The sequence below is a fragment of the Phasianus colchicus genome, chromosome 4 (assembly GCF_987193195.1).
Source record: "Phasianus colchicus chromosome 4, bPhaCol1.hap1.1, whole genome shotgun sequence".
NCBI lineage: Eukaryota > Metazoa > Chordata > Aves > Galliformes > Phasianidae > Phasianus > Phasianus colchicus.
The window spans coordinates 60,682,765-60,709,757 of record NC_143439.1 but is presented as its reverse complement, the minus strand read 5'-3'; the positions used below and the strand labels follow the sequence as shown (position 1 = coordinate 60,709,757).

The 26,993-nt window shown below is 36.7% G+C and overlaps 1 protein-coding gene across 2 annotated transcripts in view; it reads left to right on the top strand.

Annotated features, from left to right (window-relative positions):
* Positions 1-26,993, top strand: part of C4H4orf50 (chromosome 4 C4orf50 homolog) — a 72,578-nt gene that overhangs the window by 9,589 nt on the left and 35,996 nt on the right. For both annotated transcript variants that reach the window (XR_016466211.1, XM_031588688.2), the window contains exons 7-14: positions 184-2,400; positions 2,830-2,931; positions 4,412-4,558; positions 7,160-7,336; positions 9,491-9,547; positions 9,947-10,129; positions 18,508-18,750; positions 19,866-20,270. Coding sequence is in view for 1 of the 2 variants with exons in the window: in XM_031588688.2 (XP_031444548.2) it covers positions 184-2,400; positions 2,830-2,931; positions 4,412-4,558; positions 7,160-7,336; positions 9,491-9,547; positions 9,947-10,129; positions 18,508-18,750; positions 19,866-20,249 (3,510 nt within the window). In the remaining variant the exon portion in view is untranslated. The remainder of the gene's footprint in view (positions 1-183; positions 2,401-2,829; positions 2,932-4,411; positions 4,559-7,159; positions 7,337-9,490; positions 9,548-9,946; positions 10,130-18,507; positions 18,751-19,865; positions 20,271-26,993) is intronic.

The following is a 26,993-nucleotide window of genomic DNA, read 5'->3' as shown; positions in this document are numbered from 1 at the left end:
GTTGTGCTCTAAGAAAACGATTGACTACTTGTACCTTCTTATTTTTACCTTTATTCTATTTCAAATCCTTAAATTATTTGAAAATTTCATGCAGCAATATTTTTCTCACTTGTCCATAATCAAATATTATTTCCATTGGTTTATATTTTTCAGTTTTAAACATATCTCCTTTGCAATTATCAGGTCACCGTAGGAACAAAAAGTACAGGTGCTTCAGAAGACAGTTTCACTTTGTTTAGTTGTACCCCAAGCTATCCTACAGCAAGACTGCTTCCACCTTGCTCTGAAAAAGTAACTAATGGTGAAACAAGCAAAGGAAACAAAGATGAAGAATACTTCTCTTTCTTGAAAGAACAAGCTGTATATCTACCAGCAAAAATGTTCCCTGTTTCTGTGGTTGAAGATTTGATGAGAAACAAACCTAACATTATCTTGTTAAAACCAGAAAGCCACGAGGTAGAGGCTGTCACAACAGTGAAGAAAGTGAGGAGTTTGGATTTCAGTGGGGCAAATACCAGTCTTTGCTTGGATGGTCTGTGTGTTCTTACAGAAGATTTTTCTGATAAAGCTCCTACAGCTCTTTGCAGAAAAATACCATGCTCTGTGGCTGAAAATTTTGCATCCTCTCTTCAAAAATACAGAGTGGAAAAACATCAGCAAAAGAAATTAATCCTACCAAAAAGTGTAAGTAAGAATAAAAGTTCAGATAAAAGTGTTCATGATAGAAAATATCACCAAAAAATCTTTAGATCGAGAATTAAAGGAGAAGAAATACAGACTGAGGAATCCCAAATACAACAGGTAACCTCTATTTTTGGGGAAAATTCTAGTGTTTTAAATAAGAGTAGTTTGATAAAGCCTGAGAATCAAGGAATTGAAGCCAAAGACAAACAAGATAATCCACAAGGTTTCCACAAAATATCTGTTGATGTGAAAGACTTTCAGATGTGCTTCAGAGAGAGTCCTGAACAAGTGGAGAAACATGGAAGACTCTCAGAAATCTGCATATCTGATGTGATGAGGGTGTGCAAAGATGGAGACATGATGAAAATGGGAGAGGAAGAGAAGAAACCTCAGAAAACAGTTCACCAAATAAACCCTTCAAGAAATATTGGACTGGGAGAAAAAAAAGTCCAGTCCCTGAAACTACATGAATCAAATGAGAAGAATTTCTCATGTCAGGAAATTGCTGCTGAAAACATGCAATGTGCATACTCTCAGAAATGTTCTTGGTCACAGGAAGAGGGTTATCCACTAAACATATTGTCTCCTATGCAGAAGAGGTCCGTGTGCTTAAGCGAACAGTTCTTGCCAGAGAACAATTTTTCTGGGTATTTCTGTCACCTGTCACCACCAGCAGCGGTTCATGAGTGTAATATGAAAACATATGTATTGGAAAAATTAGTGGCGATGTGTTCACAGAGGATATTTCTACTGATGCAAGAGAATGAAAATTACTTTAAAAAGGCCTGTGTATTACAAGAGGAGAATGAGAGATGTGTTCAGAAGATGTGTGCACTGGAAGAGGACATGGATGCATATTTTCAGTACGCTTTAGAAGTTGATGATGATAACAGTGTTTCTTTTCAAAATTTACTTGATGAGAATGAAATTGTTGATAAATGTTATAATGTGTCAGAAGGAAATACCAAGAGTCCAGGAATAATTCTTGCTAAAACCATCTCTAAGAATCTCTCTTGCATTGATGAGAAAAGTAGGAATTTGGGGAAAGACTCATTAACAACTGAATTAAATAAACTTCCCGAGAGTGTTTTACCTCTAGATGGAAAGAAAATTAGATATTTTCAGCTACTTTCTGACCTGAAAGAAGAAAGAAGAAGATGCTTCAAAGAAATAGCTAAACTATTACAAGACAAGGAAAACTATATAGCAAAATATGAAGAATTAACACAAGAGAGAGAGGGAAACTTAAAAAGAATATCTCTTTTAGAAGTTGAAAAAGAAAATTTATTGGGAAGTTTGGCAGAAATAAAATGTGAACAAGATAAATACCGGGCCTTGGTCTCAGAACTTCAGGAGTGCAAAACTAGCTGTTATCAGACTATTTCTGACTTACAGGAGGAAAAATGTGTCCTGAAAAGAGCTATTGACCAAATTAAAAAAGAAAATGCAGAACAACTTGGTGAATTTCAGAAAGCAAATGCTGACTTCATTTTAGAAAATAACAAATTGAAAGAACTGATGTATTCTTTGGGTTTCACCTACGAAGATCTGAGGAAAGAAAAAGGTTTGGGAACAAAGGAAAAGATAGTAAAAATAAAAGAAGAAAATAAAACTCAACAGTATGGTGCTAAGCCAAGGAAAGTTGAAACTGTGTGTGGTATAACTCAAACTGAAGAAGAAGGAAGAGACATGACCAGCTATTTCCACAGCAAAGAGGTAAATACTAAAAATAATGAAGGTTATTAAACAGGATCTTCTAAAGAAAGGAAGAAATATGAATGTGTTCATTTACTAACTTTTATTCTGATAGGGTTTATTTTTTTATCTGCTCTGGTTTTTGTGAAATGTATGCTCAAAGACAAGATCTTTAATTATATTCAGTTTCTCATCTGTATTTTTCTTCTGCAATTGTGAGTCTTCCATTACAGTGAAATTCTATGGAAATTATGATGTTCTTGTAACAGCGGAATTATTATTTCAGCTGAGAATAATCAACAGGGAAAGATTTATCGCTACTATTCTGATCTTATGCAAATATTTGTTGTAATTCAGATAAAAGGAAACTATATTTTTCACTAAAAAATACGTAAACGCTTGCGTATGAGTAGGAAGAATCATGTCTTTCTGTTTCTCCACTTCTTCCAGGGCAGGAGGTCTGAAAGCTACAGTGCGATGAAGGAGCAAGTGGAAAGGACAAAAGAGGAATTAAAAACACAGCAAAAAGAATTAGAAAAATCAAAAAAAGAGGTAAGCTCCTCTTTGATGTAGTTCTAAGGAGCAGATTTGTTTTCTTCTTTGTTTTCTTACATGGCTGCTTATTCTGCCAGTGCTTAATGTTTTTACTAAATGAGAAGTCTCTGATATGCAGAACCAGATCTTTCAGCTAAGTGATGAATTGCATAGTTATTTGGTTTTGGCCAGTATTTTGGGTGAAGCTGCATTCCTTCAGCACGTTTCAACAGAAACTGAGGGCTTAATAAAGGCACTCCAAACAAAATATCCGCTGTAGCCAGCTCTGGCCTCCCTCCCCTTCATTAGGAATGAAGAGTAAGAATTATCCTTGCCTGAGGATAATGGTGAACCTGAATTCAGAGTAATTTTTGAAGACGAGAAGGGACATAAAATCTGATTCTGCCAAGTGGTTTTGCTATAGTGCCAAGTAATAGTGCAAAGTATGTGCACTGCCTCACCTCTTGACACCTATGTAATAATAACCATCTTCATGGAAATTCTTGTTTGAATGGAGAGCTAGTTCTGTGCCTCTGTACAGCAAATCTGTGGTTTTAATACCAGCAGAGGAAGATAAGCTTTCTGTGTTTTGCCTTTCCTAACACATTAGCTTCAATATTCCTATTTTTATTTCACGATCTCCATGTCCTGTTTATCTTAGCAGTATTGCTTTATGGCATGCTTGAATTTATGGGGCTGTTTCACACAGTAACAAGCATCGTGCAAACTATCTGTGGAAAAACATCAACAATAACAAATGTTATACTGGGTATGTAAAGGAGTAGTATGATTACACATTGGGATGTATGAGATTGCCATCCTTTGACAACCACTGTGTAAAACCTTCCTGATTTGAAATGAGGTGACTGCAGTGCAGGGGTGGATTGGGATTGAGCGATGGCTTGTTAGGGACAGACTCCTGACCCTTGGAGTTTATTTACGTGTAAATATATCATTTGATTTTTACTTATTTTAAAATATCTGCTTAATTTGGTCCCTTCTAATACTTTAGGTGTTGCAACAACTTATTTTGTTAATTTAAAAGAATGTGAAACCTTTGATTTCAGAAGGAAGAAATAATGAAGAAAGGATCTTGCGGTCAATAATCTATTGAATGTGTTTGTTTGTTTCAAAATGGCAGTTAATGTGTAAGTAGGGAAAATGAATGTCAGAAGTAACATAAAGGTAAATGTATAGGCTTTTATTTCCTCTGCTACATTTTTCATTTTGGCATTTCTGAGGATTTTTTTTTTTTTTTGCCACTTACTCTCCTTTTTGCTCTAGTGGCTTTCAGACTGTTTTATTTTAAGCTTCATTCAGAGCATTCAAGGTAACTTCAAATTTAGAAATCAACCTAAAAAATTAATCTCATCATAGCTCTAGCAATTTAAAACTTGGAGATTATGTTCAAGTCCATGTTTATAAGCCAATACTGAGAAACAGTATCTCTGCTAGACTAACTTCACTCACTAATTTTGCTTTTTAATCTTACTATTAGGCTCAGAAATGGTACAGGGAACTTGGCTTTGCTGAAACCAGATATGAAGAAATCAAGACTTATTTAACACATGTTCTCTCAGAATTAGACTGTCTTAAACAAGAAGCTGAAGACAAAACTCTTGGAAAGCAGCACTGCAAATTAATGGTATGTATGTAAATGGAATGAAGAAAAGCGATATTCCTTTGTACAGGATGTTTTTGGTGTTGAGACATCTATTAATGTTATTGGCAATAGATTTGATGCAGGCTTACAGCCAATGCAGACGTAAACTTGAAAGTAATGAGATATTATGCTGGGCTGACCATCTCTCTTACTGGATAATCCAATGTTTGGGTTCTGCATGGGCATTTTAGACAGCTCTATTTTTTTTAGAACTCTCCCTGTCTAGCCAGAATAATTCTCTGACACATGGATTTTCAGGTGAATTAATGAGATTGCCCATAGTGGAAGGTTTGCAGTGTAGTTTGACTTGGCTCTTACTTCTTTGTCTAGTTTAAATCTTCGTTGTGGGATTAGTATCAATTTTTTAAATACACATATATCTCATCCTAGGGTCAAAGTTATAACAAAAGCAGCATATGTACATCAGAGAGATGAGTTTATCCTTCAGTTACGCTATCTGATGGATCAACTAATAATCTGTATGACTTAAGTCCATTATATCTTCACCGAAGGGTGTAGATCTTATTGGTAAAATGAAGCAAATATCAACCTGAATAAAAATTAGACATATTTTGAGAAAGATTAAAACTTTTTTTCATGTTCTTTTAAAATAAACTTTTTAATAAACATCAATCTGTTTGTGTGAAACTACTCTTAAGATATGATCTAAGCTTTTCTGTGCAGGTATTATACCTCAAGGTTACTGCTAGGACTTCTTGTTTCGTTGGTGTTGCTAACAGAGAAAGCATAAGATTGTTTGGGGAAATTTTCTAGGATGCTCTGGTCTTTCTGAACTGTACTATAGTAGTAGGAGTTGGGAGAACTACGTGAGTGAGCGGGAAAGAAGCAGGATATTACTTGCAGCTTTGGAAATGAATACAAGATTTTTGGATGAAGTGCACACTAAATAAGTTAAATTTGGGGCTTAGTCATCCTTCAGTTATTTCCCAGTTTCTGGGTTTGTCACCGTTTTGGAGCTTGAGCAGCAGTTACTGTAAACTGGGACATCATAACCTTAAATCATTTTTGTGTGCTCATTTGTGCTTTTGAAAACAGAGAAAACTGCTAGCGTGACAGCAAAATGCAGAAGGAAGGAGGTAGCCCTTCTCTGCCTTTAACCTTCAAGCATTTTTTTACTGCTTCTTTTTCCATTAAGCATTTTCAGTCAGAGTGTGTTTCCATTTCTGATTTAATATGCTTTTTTTTTTGTGTAGGAGAGAAGATGAGAAAAAAACTGATCTAATCAACCTTGATTTGTCCAACAGTCACTATGGTTCTGTTCTCTTAACACAAGAGGGAGCCAAGAAGTTTGATAAAAAGCAAGTGCAAATGACTATAATGCTGCACATAGAAAACTTGCTTGATTAGGAAGAATATGAAAATACCATATTTGTGGTTTTGCCTTTGTTGCAATAATGAGTTGCAGCCAGAATTATGTGATCTGTCTCTTCGGTTTTCTGTTTTCTTTGGAATTGTACCTTTAGTATCTTCTAGTCACCAAAGGTGTCCAAGTTGGAAAGATGGTCACAAAGCCAGGGAGAATTACACTGTGCTGCTGTGCACAATAGCTGAACATTAGCTCTTCTTTCAGCTGTTTTGGTGTTAATATCAACGAAAATCAAACCATCTTCCTGAGTGAGTGTTTCATAAGAAAGTTTATGGCCTTGTTAGAGACCTAACTAGGATTTTTAGCATGATCTCAGAAATGCTCAATCTCTTTAGACTTGCATATATGACATTACTGTGAAAGCTTGAACAGATGTGAATATCAACTCAATATTTTTAGTATAAATTCACAATACCACGAGCAGTATTCACAAAACTGTCTTTACTCTTAGATCTTCATCATTCTCAGATTATCTGTTTAATCTGATAGTATAATTTCTGGAACTGACCTCATGATGCTGACCACAAATCTAAAGCACTCTTTAATCTGTTCAATCTAACTGCATGAAATTGAAAAAATAAATAAATAAATGGAGAGTACTGAGAGTGGGGGAGGAGGAATTAAATTCAGTTCTTCCTTCCCCTCGTTCTGTACCATTATCATTACATTTGAATGCAATAGTTTATTTTTAATTTTTTTTTGAAATGTGTACTTAAAATCAGATTAGTTTTATTAATTATCTTCCAAAATAAAAAGATAACTGAAAGCATGCCATTTACTCTCTGAGATGAAGAAGTGTGAAAACCAAGGGGTGTATTATATAGCAGTTAGAGCAGGAGACTGGGGACTTTTGAATTCTGTCCTCACTAACTGTGTAACCTTAGGTTAGTCACTTAATCTCTCTGTGCCCCAGTTTCCCCTTGTATGAAATGATTATAATACAATACTTACCTTGAAGGAACTTTGTGAAATCTCAGTTCTATACCTATTTTCAGAGGGAATAAGGAACTCCTTGCTCATAATCAATTCTAAAATTTTTGCAAGATACTAGTTCTCCTATGTTCATAAAGATTTGAAATCATACATTTTTTATTAGCTTAAAAAAATTGAGGTAAAGTGTAGGTTTGCTCTAAAGCATGATTCAAAATATTTTATTTTCTACATCTTATCTGAAATTCTGTGTGTTTGCTCTCTAGCCGATGAACACCATGAAAGATGCCCAGGAAATGGAGGAAAATAAAATATCCAATAAGAGATTACAGCAGCAAATACTGACCTTGAAAGCCCAGCTCAGGGACCAGACTGCATTACAAAATCAGTTTCATGACTTGCAAAATAAAGTGGAACTCCTTCAGGCTCAGCTATGTGAAAAGGTATAAGCAAGCTGATGTCTGTGTGCTTGAATGGGTGGACTGATGTGGGCTCAGACTTCAGATTCTACTTCTATCTTCCCAAAAGAAAAAGCCAAAATAATCTTTTTTTCTTTTCTTTCTTTCTTTCTTTTTTTTTTTTTTTTCCCTTGGGAATGAGTCTGGGGATAATTAAGTGGTTTACAGGCATATAAAATTACCCCTGAATTCAGAGAAATAGGAAAAGATGTAAACTGCCTGGGTGGTCAACATTATGGAAAGATGATAGTCTCTCTAGAATAAAAACTTGCCACCAGTCTCTTCTGTAATCCCCATATCATAATCCAAGAAAAGTGTTCAGTTTCCTTACAGAGCCACCTCCTTGGCTTACGTTGTCAGAATTTTTAACATTCCCAGCTGTCTTGTTGCACCAGAATTTTGTAGCTTTTCTTTGATCCAGCAGTTAGAGTTATATATTAAGAGATTCAGTTGTATGTGTGGTGTAGATATTTTTTTACTTGACATTATTATTCTGTTGAAGGCTTCCATGTATATGCAGGTCTACGTACATTAAGAGTTTCTAGATCTGCACACTGTATTTCAGCAGGCACACCAGAGCAGGTACACTCATTAACTTTTGCAGAGCTGTTGCCTTAAATTCAAACTGCTGTCAGTGTGACTACAATCAGTGATCTCTGGTGAATGAATAAATTCCTGTTAAGGCTTTTTTTTCCTTAGATTTTATTTTCTATTTCTTTGGAACCAATTTTTATTTTTATTTTTTTGATGACTGTTACAATATGAGCCAAATTGGAATTGTCCATTGTGCTGTGAAAGAAGTAGTAAACAGAGTTTTCTGAGTTGTGCCTTGCAGAGAGCACATGGAATGTGCTGCTTCTCCCTTTTCTCTGAAATACAGGAGACAAAGAATTTTCTTCCTGCAGAATATGAATTTAATTCTCCTTCCTCCACAGTAAATCCACTGCCTTGTTATGTGCTGTGATTTACTTTAAAGAACACTGCATGGAGAACTAGTGGCCTCTCTCAGGAGTTGATTAGGCTGCTTCTCAACAGAATAGTGCTGGTAAAATGAATTTGTTTTATAGTGTCTGCTGTCTGCATTGATGGATGGTGCATATCAGATGGTAGGTGAGAAAGGATGAGACATGCTATCCACATAAGTGGGCAGCTCCTAATTGCTGTGTTGCATCAGCAAAGTGTTTTGTTCCATGCCTCATCAAGAATTTAGTGTCAACAGTGAAGAGACCTTGTGCCAGATTTTCCTTTGTTCCCTCAGTGCAAGTGTAATGTAAGGGCGTCTCTCTGTCCTATCCACTATGTTCCTTCCCAAGTCCATGATTTATTGGCTGAAGACTGGGTGACCTCTTTCAGTATAATTGAGTTCTTATAAAGGGAATATTTTTCTTTCTTTTTTTTTTTTTTTTTTTTTTTTATGCACATTATATATTTACTGTGGGCTTCACAGAAATACAAATAACCAAACAAAATGAATCCAAAGGAATCTGTACTTTTTTTTTTTTTTTCCAAATAATACTGTATTCATTTATAGTAGAAGGAGATTTTACATGACCGAATATAAGAATATAATACATTTTCTGTATTATCAGAAAGCAGGTTTCTCGTGAATAGTAAGCATTGTTATCATGAAGTACAAATCAGGTCATCTGCCTCACCTCATACTACGGGAAATGTATCCATCATTTCAAAACAGAAAATTGTTGATGTTTACTTTTGAAAGCCTGCCATGGAATGCGTGTGCTGGAAATCTCCCTGTGTTTCTTGCACTCTACAATATAACATAAATAAGAAAGGGGAAAACTTTTCCCCAAAAGAGTATTTTGGAGGATTCACAGATCAAATGGGAGTATGAATGCATAATGAATGATATCAAGTCTTTAATGTGATGTGGCTTTGATGATATAGGGTTCCATTTAAAAGCATCCGAAAGCACTTGGTAATACATGAGTCCAACATCAATGCTAGGGCTTATCAGTGTACAAACAACTCCTTACGTTACTGCAGGGTGTTTGTGATACAAGGTTGTGCAATTATGTGAAGTGTATGCTTCAGAAGTCGAGTCTAAAACAAATATCCAAAAACTGCTATTTTTAAGTGACTATTGAAAATATTAATATGGTATTTTTTTCAACGTTTCAGACAAAAAAACTCCAGGAGAGAAAGTCTGAAGTAATGTTGACACTAGCTCCTCTAAAGGTAATATATGTTCTTGAAGGCTGATGCAGGCTGATGCAAAGGGATATCCCTGTGTTTACAGGCTTGCTCTTGTTTTCTGCATATTGTAGCTTCTCTCTCTGTTCCTGCTTTCTGCAGTTCCTCCTAACTTGGCTGTTTGTTCCAGTGGTTTAGGTGAGGTTTGGCTGTTATTATAGCTTGCAAAAGTGGGTTTTCACAGATAGAAAAGTGAATGCCTCTTTCCAGTTTATCTGTATGTACATATTTCTGTTACAGGGTGCAGAAGCACCTGAAAGGCCTAAAAGTATAGAACTACAGTGTACAGTTTTGGGTGAAAATGCGTGGAATTTCACCAGACACAGAATATAATTTTGCAGTCTGAACAGGGAATGAGATCACTGTTTATGTTATGCTGCATAGGCTAAGTTGGCTTGCCTGACCAGAAAATGCCAGGAAAGGAACAGCTTCATTGTCAGGATGCATGGCGAGTTTCACCGTCGAGGATTTAACAACTCCATGTTCGATGAAGAGGTGAGAAGCTTGGTGAACGACGTTGCCCTTGCAGAGTACACAGCCACTTTTACAACAACATGCAATCAAGAGGTAAGCATCTGCATGTCCTTGCAGGATCCTCTGGTTTCCACTGCCATTTTGTCAGTGATTTTTGTGAAGTGTTTAGTGAGGCTCAGTGAACAGTTATAAAATATCTCTGGGCGCTTAATGTTGCTTCAGACCAAGCAACAGACTGGGTTGCTTTACTGCAATTTTAGTCATGGTTTGAATATTCTGGAGCTCATCACCAGATATGTCTGTGCTCCATGCAAAAAACTTTTAGCTAATACTTTGATGAAATATCTGACCTGGTGGATAATGCAAGATAATTGATACAATTTGAGTTTTAATAGTATTTTTGCATTTTCTTCGTGAGAAATCTGAGACTCATATTGAAGAAGAAATCAAAAGGAAAGAAAAAAAAAATAACAGTCTGGATGGGACTGGATTTTGTATATAGCTATGTTCTTGCAAGTGTTTCAAGACATGTCCCAACACTGTCTTACCTAAGCTCACACTAAGAATGAGTGTTTTGTGTGACAGGAAGTTAGTAACTCTTCTGTCAGAAATGTAGACAATACTTCATCACCTTCAGATGTTTTCTCAAACACTGTTGTGATGAATGAGCATATAGTAAGGCACACTTACTCTGTCTCCCTGAATACCTAATTGTCACATAACTAAACAGCTCTTAACAGGATAACATTAAACTGAATCGTTGTCTGGATGGCTAATGAGTTAATTTGGGAGGTAGGAGCTCCAAATTCAATTGCTTGCTTCAGCAGACATTTAGCTATTCACCAAGCAGAGCACAAATCCTTTCACATGGTATCCAGCACTGTATTGGCCAGAGGTTCCACCAGGACTTGGGGACATAGGGATTCACACCTGCTTTCTGAATCTTGCTAAAAACAGCCTGGCTCTTGCTGAGCAACATGATGCTAAGCTTCAGATCATTCTGGGTCCAGATGTTTCAGCTGGCTGTGGAAAGTAATTCCCTACGTAAGAGAGGAAAACCTTCCTGCCAAGGCAGATTTGTGTGTTCCCATGAAAAAAAAAATATATAGGTTTTCATGAATAAGTTTTCCTATGGAAACATGGTGCGAAAATATCCAATTGACCCTTCTACGTGTTTAATATATATATAAGTAGTTGCAATCACAAAGAGAATGGAATGTTTCATATTCACAGTTCTGTGTGACTTCTGCAGACATGTATTAAAATGAACTGAACTTTCATCTTTAAGAGTTATGTTTTTCATCTCAACTCTTATTCTCACTGCTATTCACATCTAAGATTTCCAGCTTTTAATGACATAAAACTCCTTTGAAAGTTCATTCTTTTTCCTCCTCTGAGATATTAACTTCTAAATCTTCCTAACACTTGAATGCTTCCAGAGAAAATTTGGTGGGCGTATTTTTTTTTTTTCCTTCTTCACATACAGATTTGCACTTGGCTTTATTCATTTCCGGATCCAGTGACAAATGGAAGTCTGTTACATATTGACCTCAGACTTGTTTGCTTTAGCTTAACGATGGATTTCAACTGAAAGTTTGCAAGGATGCAGGAAGGTGGCCAGCAGGGAGAGAGAGGTGATTGTCCTCCTCTACTTAGCTCTGTGAGGCCCCATCTGCAGTACTGCGTCCAGGCCTGGGGTCCCCAGTACAGGAAGTACGTGGAGCTAGGAGCAGGTCCAGAGGAGGGCACTAAGATGATCAGAGGGCTGGAGCACCTTTCCTATGAGAAAGGGTTGAGGGAACTGGGATTGTTTAGCTTGGAGAAGAGAAGGCTCCGGGGAGACCTCATTGTGGCTTCCCAATACTTGAAGGGAGAGTATAAACAGGAAGGAGAATGACTGTTTACAAGGGTGGAGAGTGATAGAACAAGGGGGAATGGTTTCAAACTGAGACAGGGGATGTTTAGGTTAGATGTTAGGAGGAAGTTTTTCACATAGAGAGTGGTGACACACTGGAACAGGTTGCCCAAGGAGATTGTGGATGCCCCATCCCTGGTGGCATTCAAGGCCAGGCTGGATGTGGCTCTGGGCATCCTGGTCTGGTGGCTGGCAACCCTGCACATAGCAGGAGGGTTGAAACTCTATGATCATTGTGGTCCTTTTCAACCCAGCCCATTCTATGATTCTAAGGGCTGATCCCGGAGCCCATTGAATTCAGTGCCAGGTCTTGCATAGTTAAGTAAAAAATTATGTGCCTGCTTCTCAAACAGATTTTCTTCTAAAATTATTATTATTATTTTTTATAACCAACTGTGTAAATACATGAAGATAGGATCAGTCTGTCCTAGTTGTGTGTAAGGGTGGTGTGGCTTCAGTAGAGGACATATGAACGTCAACACATTACTCAAGAATAAAGAAAAAAGTTTATTTAGTCCTTTTCTTATTCAGGATACAGCATATGGTTGGGCATTCTCTTCTGTTTGCCAGAAGTATTTTTATTCCAAATACCTATCTATAATAGTAAAACATTAAGGCAATGCCATGCAAAACCAAACATCTTTAGATATGTCCCTCACTTACAGCATTGGAGGCTGTGTTCTCAGTCACTGTAAATCACTGTTGTCCCAATGACTTCATTTTACTGGAAATTTCCAGTAAACTGGAAATTTCAAATGAGTTTAGTTCAGCAGAACTGCACTCATTCTGAGGATTGACATCCTCAGCTATTTTCACAGTCCAATGTTACAATCAAATATTTTGGGGTGAGAACTAAAATTTTCTTGAATCATGTAGTATGCCTTGTTCTTATATAAGTTTCAGCCATCTGTTAAAAAAAAAAAAAAAAAAAACAGAAAAAAAAACACAAAAAAAGCATCAACTTTTAATCTATTTAGAAAAGGAAGTCAATTTTCCTTCTCTTAACATACTTTGAAAGTCCTTTTAAGGAGAACTAGACTTTCAATGACTTTCTCATTGTAGAACTGTCCACCATGAAATGCTTTCATTTGTAATTTAATTTACTAATTTAGTGTAATTAGTTTAGTTTTAGTTTAGTGTATCATAATAAACGTATGTAATTATACTTAAGGTTTTATTTAAATTCATTTTCATGCAGAGAAAACATAACTGTAAGTGTAGTGAAAGCAAAGATTTTGTGCAGGGTTTTGAAAAAAAGCTTAATCATTACTATCTTTCAATTCTGAAAAAATACATGGCTCCCTGGGAAGACAAAGGAATAACAATATAGTCCAAGATTTTAGAAGACGCAAAGAAGTAAACTTCAGTGATTTCTAGACTTTGAGATATATTCTCATTTTGAAATGCCTAAATGGAGAAATCTCTGGAGACTCCTGTCGTAGAGTGATAATAAATTTGGACAGCAGAAATAATTTAAAATTTTTATTTTGTGTTTGGAAATTAAAAAGTGGTCTGTAAAGAGGAGACACGTGCCAGGGGCAAGAGCAACTTCTAGAAGGCGCATGTGGCCCTCAGCACGGTGCCATGGCTGGGGCTCATAGGCCCAACATCAGTCAAAATATATGAAGAATCTCCATTTTCATCCTTTTGTCACATCCCACTTTCATGATCTTCTTTTAAATGTTCTTTTTTTTTTTTAATTGAGAAGGATTTGTTGTCTTACTTTTCTTGCTGAAGTAGGATTAATTAATGGACGTTATTAACAGTTATTATTTTTTTGCCCTTTCCAATGGAAAGCACATAGGGCAGCTTCATCAGCTGATAATATATATTTGTACTTACTGGGCAGGTAACAGAAAAGACTAGGACTGGAGTTTTCAGTAGCTGACATGCTTGAACTGGTAACAGTGGAAAGGAAGAGAGGTTTCGGATAGCTAATAACAGGAAATGTGAAATAGGAGCCGCCACTTTTTTTCTGAATTTTGTGTCTACTTGCACTTTAAGAAACAGACTTGACAGCCTCATCTATGAGGCTGTCTCCATGCTGCTTTTGGTATGTTGGAGAACGACACAGATGAGCAAGAGAGCTTGGCTTGCCCTTCACATGAGCTCACCCCAGACCGTGCAGTTGTGCAGTATTTTCAGGCACTTTTTTTCTCTTGTAGGGTGTGTGTGGAGAAACAGGAGTGTGTTCAGTTCTTTCCTACAAATGTCTGAGCCAGCCAGTCCTGATTTTATGTCAACAGCCTCCATTCAGATGACTAATGGTTGTAATGGATAATGCTGCTGTACTCAATCACTTCAATTTCTCTTGCACAGGAAGCCTTTGACTTGATGATGTATTTTGAATGCTCTTTCCATAGTGGATCTGAAGCCATTGTGGCTATTTGCCCCCTTTTCTCAGATCCAAGAGGTGATTTGTGCAATGAATATAACGATAAATGGTAGTACTTTTCATTGCCTTTCATGGAGTCATCTTAAACCTCATACATGGAAAGCTCCAGGCAGAGAATGTGTCCATTGCAGTGAATTATCTGTTTTGCAGAATGGAAATAAATGTGCAAAGCAGTGTAGCCTAATCATCCTTTCTATCAGGGGATTTCTTCAGAGATACTTTTCAGCAGAACAATGTTTTTTATTTATATATACAGATCTATATATGTATGTTCTCTCTCTATATTTTTTTGCAAGAAGGCACTTACCACTTTCCTGTGAATCATATTTGAAGGAAACAGGCCTGCAATAATATACTCTTATGCTCTCCATAAAACGATTTGTACATTAGTATTGAGATCAGAAGGTTTTCTGACACCTCAGATGAGATGCAATTCATGTCTGATGCCCGTAGTTCAGACAGCTACACCTGTGAAAGTTACTCTGCTTCTTTCCATTGTTAGTGAAAAGAAAGAGGCACTGACAAACAGTTACCCTGCTCATTTTATCTGCTTAGATGTGGTAAGAAAAGTCTAAAAAGTGACTTTCTCTCTGTTGTAACAAGAGTCAGAAAGAGATATGCTAGCTAAGTCCCACACTTAAAGTGAAGGACTCTGAGGTTTCAGTCTTCTGGGGGCCAAGGTGAGTTGACTGGAATTCCAAGCAGATGGAAGAACCACGATGGTGGTTTTTACTGAGTCATTTTGTTAAAGAAGGGTAGAATCCATTGCAGAGAGATGTTTTTTTTTACCCTCAAAAATATTTTAAAACAATGAAGGATATAAAATATGGATTTAAAACTGTTAAGGGCAACCTGTCATTTCCAGTGGAATAACTGATAAAGCCATTCAATAATTATGTAAATGGCTGTAGAGAGGGAATCCCAAGAATTTGTAGTGACTGAGTTGGTATATAGTTGGTATATACTCAAGGTTAGCACCATTTTTAAGTAAAATTGGGTCTGGCTGACAAAGATTTAGATCTGTTTTCTGACAGCATGCATAATAGGGATATTTTGGCAGTGGTTTTTGCTCTAGTAGAGTAGAACATAAAATACATAGTGGTAGAAGTGGTAGAATAACCATGATTAAAATAAATAAACTAACTCTGAAACTAACTTTAGAATTTCTATTAAGATAAAATGTTCAGTTAAAATTATCCACAGTAACTCAAACTTTATTCTATCAATGACACCAGTATCTTTTTCTGTTTGTAATATGAGAAAGGATAGGTTTTTGTTGTTGTTGTTTAGAAAGTGATCCTTTCAAGGACTTGAAGTGTAAATTTTCATTCTGCCAAGCTTGGGGGATGTCACAATAGTTCCATTTTTTCCATGCTGGGATAATTTGTGGAAACACTAAAGGAAAGCAAAAAATTATCAAAGTAAAATAGAATTAATACTGTTAATAGTGAAGTGTGATGATTATCTAATAAAAGAAATTCACACATAGACAATGAAACAAAAATCTGACATTTTTGTGTTCATAAATATAGTGCTTGGCTACATCCGTAGAGTTAAAGTGATTTGTACTGTTTCACAAAGCCTTATGAAATGCTAGAGATGAACCATTTTGAGAGAATCATACCAGCTTTCATATACAGACCTTTCTGTGAACGCTTTGTCAGGGTGGTAGCAGTTCCACTCATCAGGGTTTGCACTAACTTATAACCCACATTTCTGCTGATTCTTGATGCATTGGCTGCAGCAGAACTCAGTAATCCTGGAACTCAAAAGAGTTTGTGAGTTGAATATTTGAGGGAAATAGAAGAAAGAGACTTGAAAAAGATTATTTTTTACTAACAATGGAATGTATGACTGTCACAGCTTTGCTACAGTTCTGTTTTTCCTGGTAGCTTTAGCAGCAATCCTGCCTACTGAGGAGGACAGTGATTTGCCTTTGCACGGGTCATTGGACTCTATAACTTGTGCTGCTCCTGCTGAGTCTCATCCATCACTAGGGATGCCTCTAACTGTGCTTCCTGTAGTGAGGAAATTATCATCAAATAATTTTAGATCCAATCTCTTCATGGCTCAGACCATGTCAGGGCTGCCTTTTGTAACCCCTCCACTACTTTCTGCCAGCCAGCACTTTTTGTGAGTGCTGGTGACAGTCACTGCCTTTATAACTTGGATTAGAAGCCAAGGACTTCTGGAGATTCCTTTGGCTTCAGTGTTTACAGGCGAACATCCAGATGTATAGCTTTTGCTTTCCAACTGATGGCATTGATGCTACAATTTCATTGGGTGTTCATGCCACCCTGACTAAATAAACACTATCCAGATCACAGAGCGTCTGTATGATCAGCATAGAGAAAAAGCAAGGTCTCTAGGGAGGAGCAGCAAAGTCTGTGTCTTCCAGTTCCTTGATGTTGTCCCGTGCCCCACCTGCTGCTCAGCCTGAAGTAAAAGAGACAGGTGGTGGCTGCTGTCAAGGAGTAGTTGTCATCTCAGCTGGCAAAACAAATTGCATTTGGTGCTTTAATGGGATCAATGGCCAGAATTCAGCGTTGGTTCCCCCCTCTTATGATGAGGAGGCAAGAATGTAAGGCGCAATAGGATCAAAGTCAGTGTCCATCAATTATGTTTGTCATTCACACTCTCTTATGTGGTGTGTCCTGGGGAAGATTCTGTCCTGCAGTACACCAGATCTGGAGATGGACAGGCACAATTCATACTCCTGACCCTATGACCAGGTTACCAGTGCACTGGTGAATTTAGGAGCTACAAGACACATACTCTGGGGAGCCTAAAAGCCAAAAGTGTTGTTTTGAAAGCAGGGCAGAAGACTGTTGAGCTTTCTCAGGTCAGACTAGCTTGTATCCTGAGGATCACCTCCAAGGCTATAGCACAATACAGCACCACTGGCATCTGGCATCTGTGTGCTCTGATCCTGGTATTGGAGCTCTCCTTGCAAGTTGCATATTACACATAAAGCTCCATGGTTATCATTTCTGCAAGATGGTGAAACTTCTTTCCTTGGCAATGGCAGCAATTCACACACTGTATGTTCTCCTTTACACTGTCACAACATTTTATTTTGGTGGATCTCCTTGCCAATAAATGATAGTTACATCTGGGGGATCACTTCAAAACAAGTTTACATCATTATAACACCTCAGAATCCCTTGCTTGTTTTTGTTTGTTTGTTTGTTTTTGAATGGACACAAGTGATGTTCTTAATGCTTATTAAAGACATAGAGAGAAAAAGCAATACATTTCTTTAAGTAAAATGTGTTTTATCTTAAATAACAATTCCTGATTTGGATTTATAGTATGTGCATTTCTGGAGTTTTTGCAAGAGAATTAATGACAATGAGGTGATAACTTAAAATCAGGTGCATTAATTTTGGAAGTAATTCAAATAAGCAAAAACCTAAAGGCTGAAAGTATTGTTAACAATTGTAAATTCATTTTCTTTGCAACTACAAGGAAAATAATGTATCATTAATCTTGTTTCATTAATAAATTTGTAATTTAAGACAAAATTCTACTTCTTTGTGATAGTCATTTATTTGCAGTGAAATCTGCTCTTTCTGTTGGCAAACTATTATGAAAAGGTACGATATTAATCAAGCCACATTTCTGTCTTAATGTCAGTTTTATTGTTGTACAGTAAAATCAATTAAGTTGATTTAAATATGGAATAAGAGGATGTGCCAAAGAGTTTGTGCAACTGAACTTTTAAAATCCATTGAACTTAACTTCCTTGAGCATTCTTAAGTAGACAAGCTTGGATTTGTTGCTGACTAAGAGAATATGTGTGAAGGAAACATGCTATAGAAGTTTAAATCCTTCAAGAGGATAAATTGTGAAATCTTTAAAATTAGTGTTTTTTTTTCTAGTTTTTCTAGTTTTTCTAAATATTCAGATGCAAATTTGGAATTTTTATTTCTTGGGGAAGAGTTGAGGAATGCAGGATTCCATTTTAGAAAGAAATAGGAATGCCTCACAATTTAAGTAACTGGTATATTAATTTCTTATTTTGATAAATACCATTACTTTACATTTGATTTCTGTGAATGTTTCTTGCAATGAATTAATCCACTTCCAATTACTCAAAATAAACAGTGCTGGAAATCTTCATCTACTCTGAGTTTCTAAAAATGACATTTCGTCTTGCAGATGCTGCCTTCTTCCACAGACATTTCAGAGGCCAGTGGACAGTCAGAGTATCATGAAGCTTCAGTCAGAGATAGCAGAATGTCAGGGTCGATACCTGTAACGTTCCTGCAAGAGGCAGATGGTATCCACAGTTCTCACATCACTCCAAATATATACACCAGTTCTCCTGTAAAATTAACAGGTCCAGAGAAGATCATAACCTTGCATCGGGAACTAAGACAAAACCATCAGAGAATCTGCCAGGTCAGTAAAGTTTATTTCATTGTTTTTATTTTAGTTAAATGTATTGTTCTTGACAGTCATTTTACAGATCCTATAAATATTTGAATGGTCTCTACCAGAGATGCATATTTTATCGTTAGTTTAAACAAGCTGAAATTCTTGACGTTTTTCATTATGCATTTTCTTATTGCTTAAGAATGGTTTGATAAAAAAGTTGTTTTCATCATGCTATATGTTCTGCTAAGGTTATCTCTGAAGTTTGTTCGATGTTTAAAAAAAAAAGAAAAAAAAAAAACAAAGAGGAATTATCATGTTGATTCTGTCCTACCTTTTTTTCCCTCCATTTTGTTTTTTTAGTGATCCAATTATTCCTATGCCCTGAAGCTCTTACAGTAATTTCCATTAACTGCGGGAATCCTGTTTAGAACAAAGTTGATCAATTGCAATTGCATTTGTGACAGGCTGCTGCTAAACTAAACACGCAAGAGATTTTGCCCTCTCTAAGACAACATAACCTCTCCATAATTATAAAGAAACAAAATTTGGGTTTGTAATTACTCGAGCCAGTTAGCTAGAGCAGTTATGAATATTGCTCTACTGAATTTTCCTTGTAAAAATAAAAGAAATAAAACAAGCAGTATGTAGTTTCTACTTTTCAACTATTACGTTAAAAAAAAGATCATGTAAGACATTAATGTCTCTCTTTAGTTAAGAAGTTTATTATATTAAAAATGTTGACTCAGAATTCTGGTAACATATAGAACTCATAATTATTTAATCTAGGGGCTACATGCGACAGCTTAAACTGATTTCCCAGTGGTCTTCTTTATCACAGTCGTATATAAAAAGGATTGATGAAAATATTGTTGTAGAGGAAAATTATTAGGGAGAACAGAATGCAAGCAGCTCTTTGATGACCCTGATCTTTGATAATTCCTGGATTTATTTTTTTAATACATTTACACCATGTGTCCTTTAATTAAATCACGGGGAGAGCATGACACAGACCTATACTGTAGAATTATACAGGAAGCTACAACTGAAATCACCCACAATGTCCAGAGTGAAACGTTTTCATATGGGATACAGAAATACACCAGGAGGTCCAAGGTTATGTTTTCTTTGTTCCTCCTCAGATGCCTTCATTTGTCTCCTCCAATACAAACTCAAAGGCTGGCCCCAACCTGTCCATGACTCATGAGGAAACACCTTGGCCTCCACTCCCAAAGATGAAGGACACACTGGAGCTTTCGAAGCGTGACTGGTCCATGCAGGGGAGGGACTGCTTGTCCAAATGGGATGATGTATTTGGGGGTCAAATAGGAAATCAGCATGCAAGTGCTATTCCCCAGGGAATTAAACAGAAAGATGTCATTACAAATAATGCATGGCTCTCTAGAGAAAAAACAGATGGCTCAACCTCAGCTACCACAGCAAAAAGCTCTTTGTCAGACATGTTGTCAGCAAGTAATAAAGGTCGAAATCCTGTGGGAAGAAATCAGCTGCATGGGAAAGAATAAAAAGCTCAGAAATAAAACAAGGTAAAGCATCTTAGCAATGTGATATTCCCATTATAATACTACTTCGTATGTATAAAAAGTTCTGCTTATTTTTTAAACCAAACATATTTTACTAGATGTTTGAGGTGTCTGGAAAATTTACATGAAAATGAGCTTTAATCATTTTTATGATCGGGATTTCTTAGAAGACTTTGGATAACTGAAACCAGCAGAGTTTTCAACAGCCAGGCTGCTTCTCAATTTTTGCTTTACCACTTGTCTATGATTTGTTTTTCCTTTAACTGTGAAACAATCTATTAAATCACTTTTGCTTTTATATACAACCCATTTCTTCAGAGTGCTTTGGCAAGTTCTGAAAAAAATTTGGCATGAGCAACAGGAACCTAAGGAGATACTGTGGCATGGACTTCCTAAATTCCTACTTTATGTAAATGTGACAGTAGTTCTGCTGTTAGTAGTTCCTTAATGTTGTGGGATTTTTTTTCTTTTTTTCTTTCAATAAGCTGACTTACAACAGGATACTCTATGTGTTCCTGTAGATGGTACTATCCATAAAACACCATCCTTCAATTGTTACTTTTAAGCCCTTTATTCAAATTCCGGTTTACTTTTAGCAGTTTTATTGGACTTGTTTCAGAGTGCTTCTTTAGATGACTGCTTGGGAATTGTGAGTACCATAACAGAGCTCCTGGGGTGGATACTGAGATGGCAAACTCCTATATACCCACAGTAAACACAAGTGAAGGCAGTGCCAGGCCAGCTGCTCTAGCATAGCTGTGGTAGAGCTTCCTTGTGAGCCTGACTCAGAAATAGATGTGGTCTGGGCTGTGTGAACCTTTGATGGAACCTGGGGTAATGGGAGGGAGCAGGAAGGAGGCATGTGTGAGCCAAGATAACTTGAGTCTGGAAAATTTAACAGAGCATGATTGCAAATTACCTGAACACTTAAGTGCCATTTATGTTGGAATCCTACCAACCAGGGTTGATATTTTTGGAAACTCAATTATTCAAATTTCCTAGCTATCTTTATTTTTAATCACTTTTATTAAGAAAGGACATTTTTAACATACATTAATTTGTGATACTGTTCTGTGCTTTTTCTCTGCCTTCATTGATTACCCCCAATTGATGCATAATGCATTATTGCTTTTTTGATGCTGCTCCTACAAAGCCAGAAACAAAACAACTGGTTTTGAAGAAGTATTAATGCACATATTCACTCCTCATTGTGGGAAACCCACCTTAATTTGCTCAGTAATGTAGCAGAGCAATTGCTTACAGCAGTAACTGAATTGGTCTTCATCCAAAACTTCTTTAGAAAATACACACCACATGTCAGGGGAAATAGGCTCTGAAAATAATGTTTTAAAGCACTGTTTAAGCAGAGACACCTATGAATATCCAACAGCTGGAATTCTGATCTCATCTGTCTTCCTATTCTTTCTAATGCTGGCCAGCAGTTCTGAAGATAAATCTGATGTCCTGCCACGAGTTGTCTTATTTAAAACTAGGATATTTCAATGTAGAAAAACACTGTACTTGACACGATAACTTTCATGTTGATAAAATGATGTTTTAAAGATCAGCACTTAACGAAAACTTTTTTGGAGCTTCATCTTGCTGACAGTAAATTACATGAACTGGTAGCTCAGGTTGGCTAGAGGTCAGATGATAATATATGAAGCGTGTTAATAATAAGGGTATTAATAATATTATTGTATGATGGTAAGATAGCCCGTTGTCATAAATACCATAGTATCTTACCATGAAATGAAGCCTTTCTCAGTCCAGTCTCTTTCTATCAAAGATAACTTTGGTTTATCTATTATGCTTCGTGTTACAGCTATGTAGGTTATTTGGCCCCATTTTTCCTTCTGTTGAAATTAATTGTTTCCTGAGTAAGGTCGGCAGACACACACAGTTTTAGTTGTGGGAATAGACACTTACAGCCATATTACCAATAAGGAGCTGCATAATATGTAGTGGACTCAAGAAATTCCTCAGGCAAATAGATTATTTGCTGGCACTTTGTAGCTCTGCTTTGCAAGCCATAGATTTTAATTAAAATCCTTTGTTGTTGTTTTTTTTAATTCTTTAAGAAATACATTCTTCCTACAATAATAAAAAAAAATTAAAGATGTGCAGATAACACAGTTCTAACTTTTCTATCCATTGCTTTTTACTTCTGCTAAGTGAAAATGCAAGATTTTAGATACCGCAGTGGAGGAATGCTAATGATTTAGCAACGTTCATTTACAGTGTTACCTACAACAGCCCTAGGAAAGATGGATCATCTGAAGGCTTTCTTTTTGAAACTTCTGTCCTACTCCATTTCATCTTAACACTGAATAGGCAAATGAGAAATGATAGTCATATTATAGCAAATAATTTTCTGCTAATTGATGTACAAGATTAGATGATGGTTTACATCAGCAACAAGGTCTTTCCAATTCTTTAAACACTGTCATTTATAGAAACCAGCTCCAAGTCATACAGTGGCAGGCCAGATGGTTTGTATACTGGTGTCCTGCCAAGCTGAAGCCCTTTGGGAGTCTGAGCTTGCTGAGTGATTCATACAGAACGATTAATATTTCCTCTTATTTCATAAATTATTTGGTTTTTTTTGAAATTGAGGGTTGGTAACAGTATGCTTAAAGAACAGATATGAACAATTGATTTGTGTTAATTATCTGTTGCTTGGTATCCAAGGACTGCTCAAGTGAAATGGCATTATCTAAGCTTGATGGGTTTACCAGCACGCCTAGAGGGAAACTGGACATCAATATACATCCTAATAACCCGCACTCTCAGAGCCTGTTTTTCAACAAGACCTTTTCAGTTACAAAGAACTTGATAGAAACGTGACAAAGCTGTTTGCTAGGATCAACAGTTCGTGTCAAACTCATTCTTGTTAATACTTTCAGTTAATCTTTGCTCTGTTCTTTTCCATGCTTGAACTCACCAATACTAAAACCAAAATATCTTATTTTAGCAGCAAAGTTTTCTCTTTTCTCTCTTTTTTTAAAGAAGTGTTATTTAGAAATAGAATATACATGCAGTATATGGAAGATGTAACCTGAAATAGTGTATTTTAATGGCTACATGAAACTTAGAAAATAAAATGATGGTGCAGTTCAGGCGAAAAAGGGAGCAAATCTTAGTGTGTTCAGTGGAAGGGATGCCACCATTAGCTCTAGGTCCTCATGGTGTTAAAACATCTGGAGAAAAGAGAAAGGGGTTCTTGTGGAAGCCTATCACTTCCTATCTAATGCTTTTCTCATACTTTGTGAATATACAAATCTTTATGAATACACAAGATCTGGTGATGAAATTGGAGGCTCAGACCATGGTAACTCAGTCTCTTGCTCAGGACTCACATTGCTATGGGTCAGAATAAAAATGAACAGCCATTGATTGTATTTTCTGCAGTCCTTAATAAATCATGATTACATTTTTGAGTGGCAACTCAGATGTGTAAGAATGCTATCTAGTATCTTCTTAGAAAGAACCTTTTCCTTTAGTCTTTAAACTGATGAATATTAAAGCCCCTTATTAAAACCAGGCAATGCATGAAAGGTTTTTTCAGTGCTGACCTTTTTCATATGGCCTGATTAAACCAAGAAACTCCCAGATTTATTTGTGCAATTGTATTCTTAACAGGCCAGCCAGCTGGTAGCTTTCACTTAAGTCTATCATTCTTGCAGCAGCTTTTTCTTGTGAATAAAGAGAATATTGTCTTTCCCCAGACTGTGTCCCAGATCTTACCAGTCAGTGTAATGGTGAACCATAGGACAGTGTGTTCCTTTACACACAAATATAGATGAAACATTTATGAACATTTGTATCCTTGTATATATATAAATGCAGGGGATTGGCATAAATGATGGTAATATAAAATAATCGGGAAAGGTTACTTTCTGTAGAGAAAAAGATCAATGTTTGTATAAAAAAATTTTAACACTTTTTTTGGTTTTGTTTTATTTGCATAAAATCTTGAACTTTTGCTGCTGTACTGGAAATTAGACTGACTTGCACCCTTGGTAAGATCTTCTGAACACTAGTAAAAGGCTTGAGGGTATTTTTACAGATGATAGGTCAGGTTCACGGCATACTACAGCAGCTCTGTTTCAATCTGGTGACCCAGACCAGCTGTTACCCTCGCTTCTCAGGCAGTGAGGTCAAAGGTTCAAGGATAGAAAGAGAGGAGTGTGGTTTTATTTTTGTTTGTTTGTTTGATTCTTTGGTAGTTTACAAAGAATATTTAATCAACAATTAATCAGAAATTCAGGGGTTAGCTGTTCTGTCATGATGTAAGAACATGGAGCCGAGTAAATGGGAATTTCAGCAAAGGATTCCCTGAAATTCACTTGGGTTGGACTTGCACTACTTACTTTTAGACAAGAGTGAGAAGTTTTGAACGGTGCGGCATCTCAGCATATTGCTGTCTGGCAAAGTGTTCTTTAAGTGGGAAGCTCCTAGGGCACACTGTCATTTTTTGTAGTGTGGCTCTAAGGCTGAAAGTTATGAATGATTCTTTCTTGCTCTGAGCCACAGCTAGAAAGGGAGAATGTGGCCATCTATTGGTGCCCTGCCTTGCCCCCACCATCTGCTGGGTTCCACCTCTCTGCTTTCCCATCTGTAGGCTGAGGACTTCGTCTCTCAGCAGCCACATCTTAGTTTCCATCTGGCTGCAGGCAGTCCCTTCTGGTGAGGGGGCTTTAAAGTAAATCGAGGAGTGAGACTGCCTTTGGCAGTAGCTGGAGGATGCTGGTAGGTTATGGATATGCTTGGAGCTTACCTTTGGGGTACACAATGCTGTTTTCATCTCTCAGAAGACATCTCTCAGTTTAGGACAGCTCAGCCAATGATGTGAACCTTCACAGCATTCAATGTTACATGTGTTTTGGAGGCAGGGAGTTTGTAATAATCTCTTTAGTAACTAAGCTTGAATTCTGCTTAATTTGGGATCTAGAAAGTGGGATTCATTACACCAAGTGTAAAGTTAATCTTCTGAAACCTCTGACAGTCCTGAAGAGAAATCAGCACTTGGTCTAGAGGACAGGGTTCATCTCACAACAAGTGCAGGTCTAAAACAGGCACTTCAATCCACACTCTAGAGCTGACCCTTCAGCTCTCCGACTGTAAAGTTGAGACAAGGGGGACTTTGAATGTCAGGTCTTTACTGCAGAAGAAAGGGAAGGTGATTTCTATCCTCCTCCTGTATCCTAAACAGCTGCTGTCTTATGAGAGATAACTGACATTAATACTCTTTCATATGATGTTCTATCTCTTTTTTATAATGTTCTGCCCGAGGACTTTTCTTTTGTATGTATTCCTTGGGTTATCTATGTAGTTTTATCTTTATTTATATTCTTCAACTCTTTTGAATTCACTTTAAGGCATTTAGGTAACAGTTTATAAATATATTAAATAGGAAATAAAAGGTGTATGTAAATCTGAAGCCTTATTGGCCTGACATAAATTCTCTGGGGGCCACAAGAGATCAGAGACGGCATTCATCAAGTGAGGCATTGAGCATACATCTGGTGCTAATACTCAGGAGTTTTTGCATAAAAATAGAATAAATTCATTCTTCATCTGTGAACTGTGCACTACTCTTTACTTACATATCCCCTTGAATAGTGTAAAACAGAACAATGTGGAAAAGAGAGTAACAGCTTATAAAATAGTGTATACATATGTGTGGATTCAGCCTGGCTTGTGGTAAGTTTTCTTCAGTGGATTCATACCTGCAGTCAATGCCATTCTTCTGGGAAATCACGTAAGCACATGTTTCCTTTGGAGGGCTTCTGACCTCTTTTGTGTTCTTCTCTTTAATTTCTTTGTCCTAAGTAAGGTGATATTAAAAGAAATCCTTGGCAGTAATCATTCCCTGGGAGCTTTACAGAGTGTAAAGGATAGAAGTAGTTTCTACTGCTTCTAAATTAAAAGCAATTGCTCAGACTCTTGCAAGTCTCCAGAAGATGACATGTCTGCTAAGAATGAGTGCAGCCCTGTGCATGAGCAAACTGAATGCTGGGGAAAGAATAATGTGATTGTCAAGACGCATCCTTCAGTTTAATAAACCATTCTGAGAAGAAGGCTCTGCCTTAATTTAAAAGTAGTCCTTGGAAAAAAAAAAAAGCACATAATCTAAGCTTTAGCATGAAAGTAAGCACTCTTCTTGTTTGAAATAAATGTAATTTTCTTTCTTCTGTAGTACTGGGTAACTTTCATAGTAGGTTAAAACTATTGTAAATCAATCGTATATGAACAAGGTTATTATATTAGCAATATTATTAGGAATAATAACTCATATTCTTTGAATTTATAAGCATGCATGTTTTATTTCCTACGCTAGCTTTTCCCCCAGAAGAGCTTGTCTTGTCTGTAAGACTTATTTGTAATACCATGTTATATGCTATAAAATGAATAACTACCTTTGAGCTCTCAGTTATTCAGAAGCTGTAGCAATACATCTCTCCTGGATTTTCTGGCTGGTTAATGTTAGGGGCTTCCTCCTGCTTCAAAATGATTGGTTTGGGACTGATTATCAAGTCATATTGTCATAGTAAATTTGAATCTGTAGTAAGTCTGAATCTGCTTGCCACTCTGTTCTTTGAATCATCAGAACTGCATTCCATCTGTGTGTTTTACATTGGGAACCCTATGCATCAGTGCCATTATATTCCCAGACATTGCAAAGCTGACATCCATCCATCCATCCATCCATCCATCCATCCA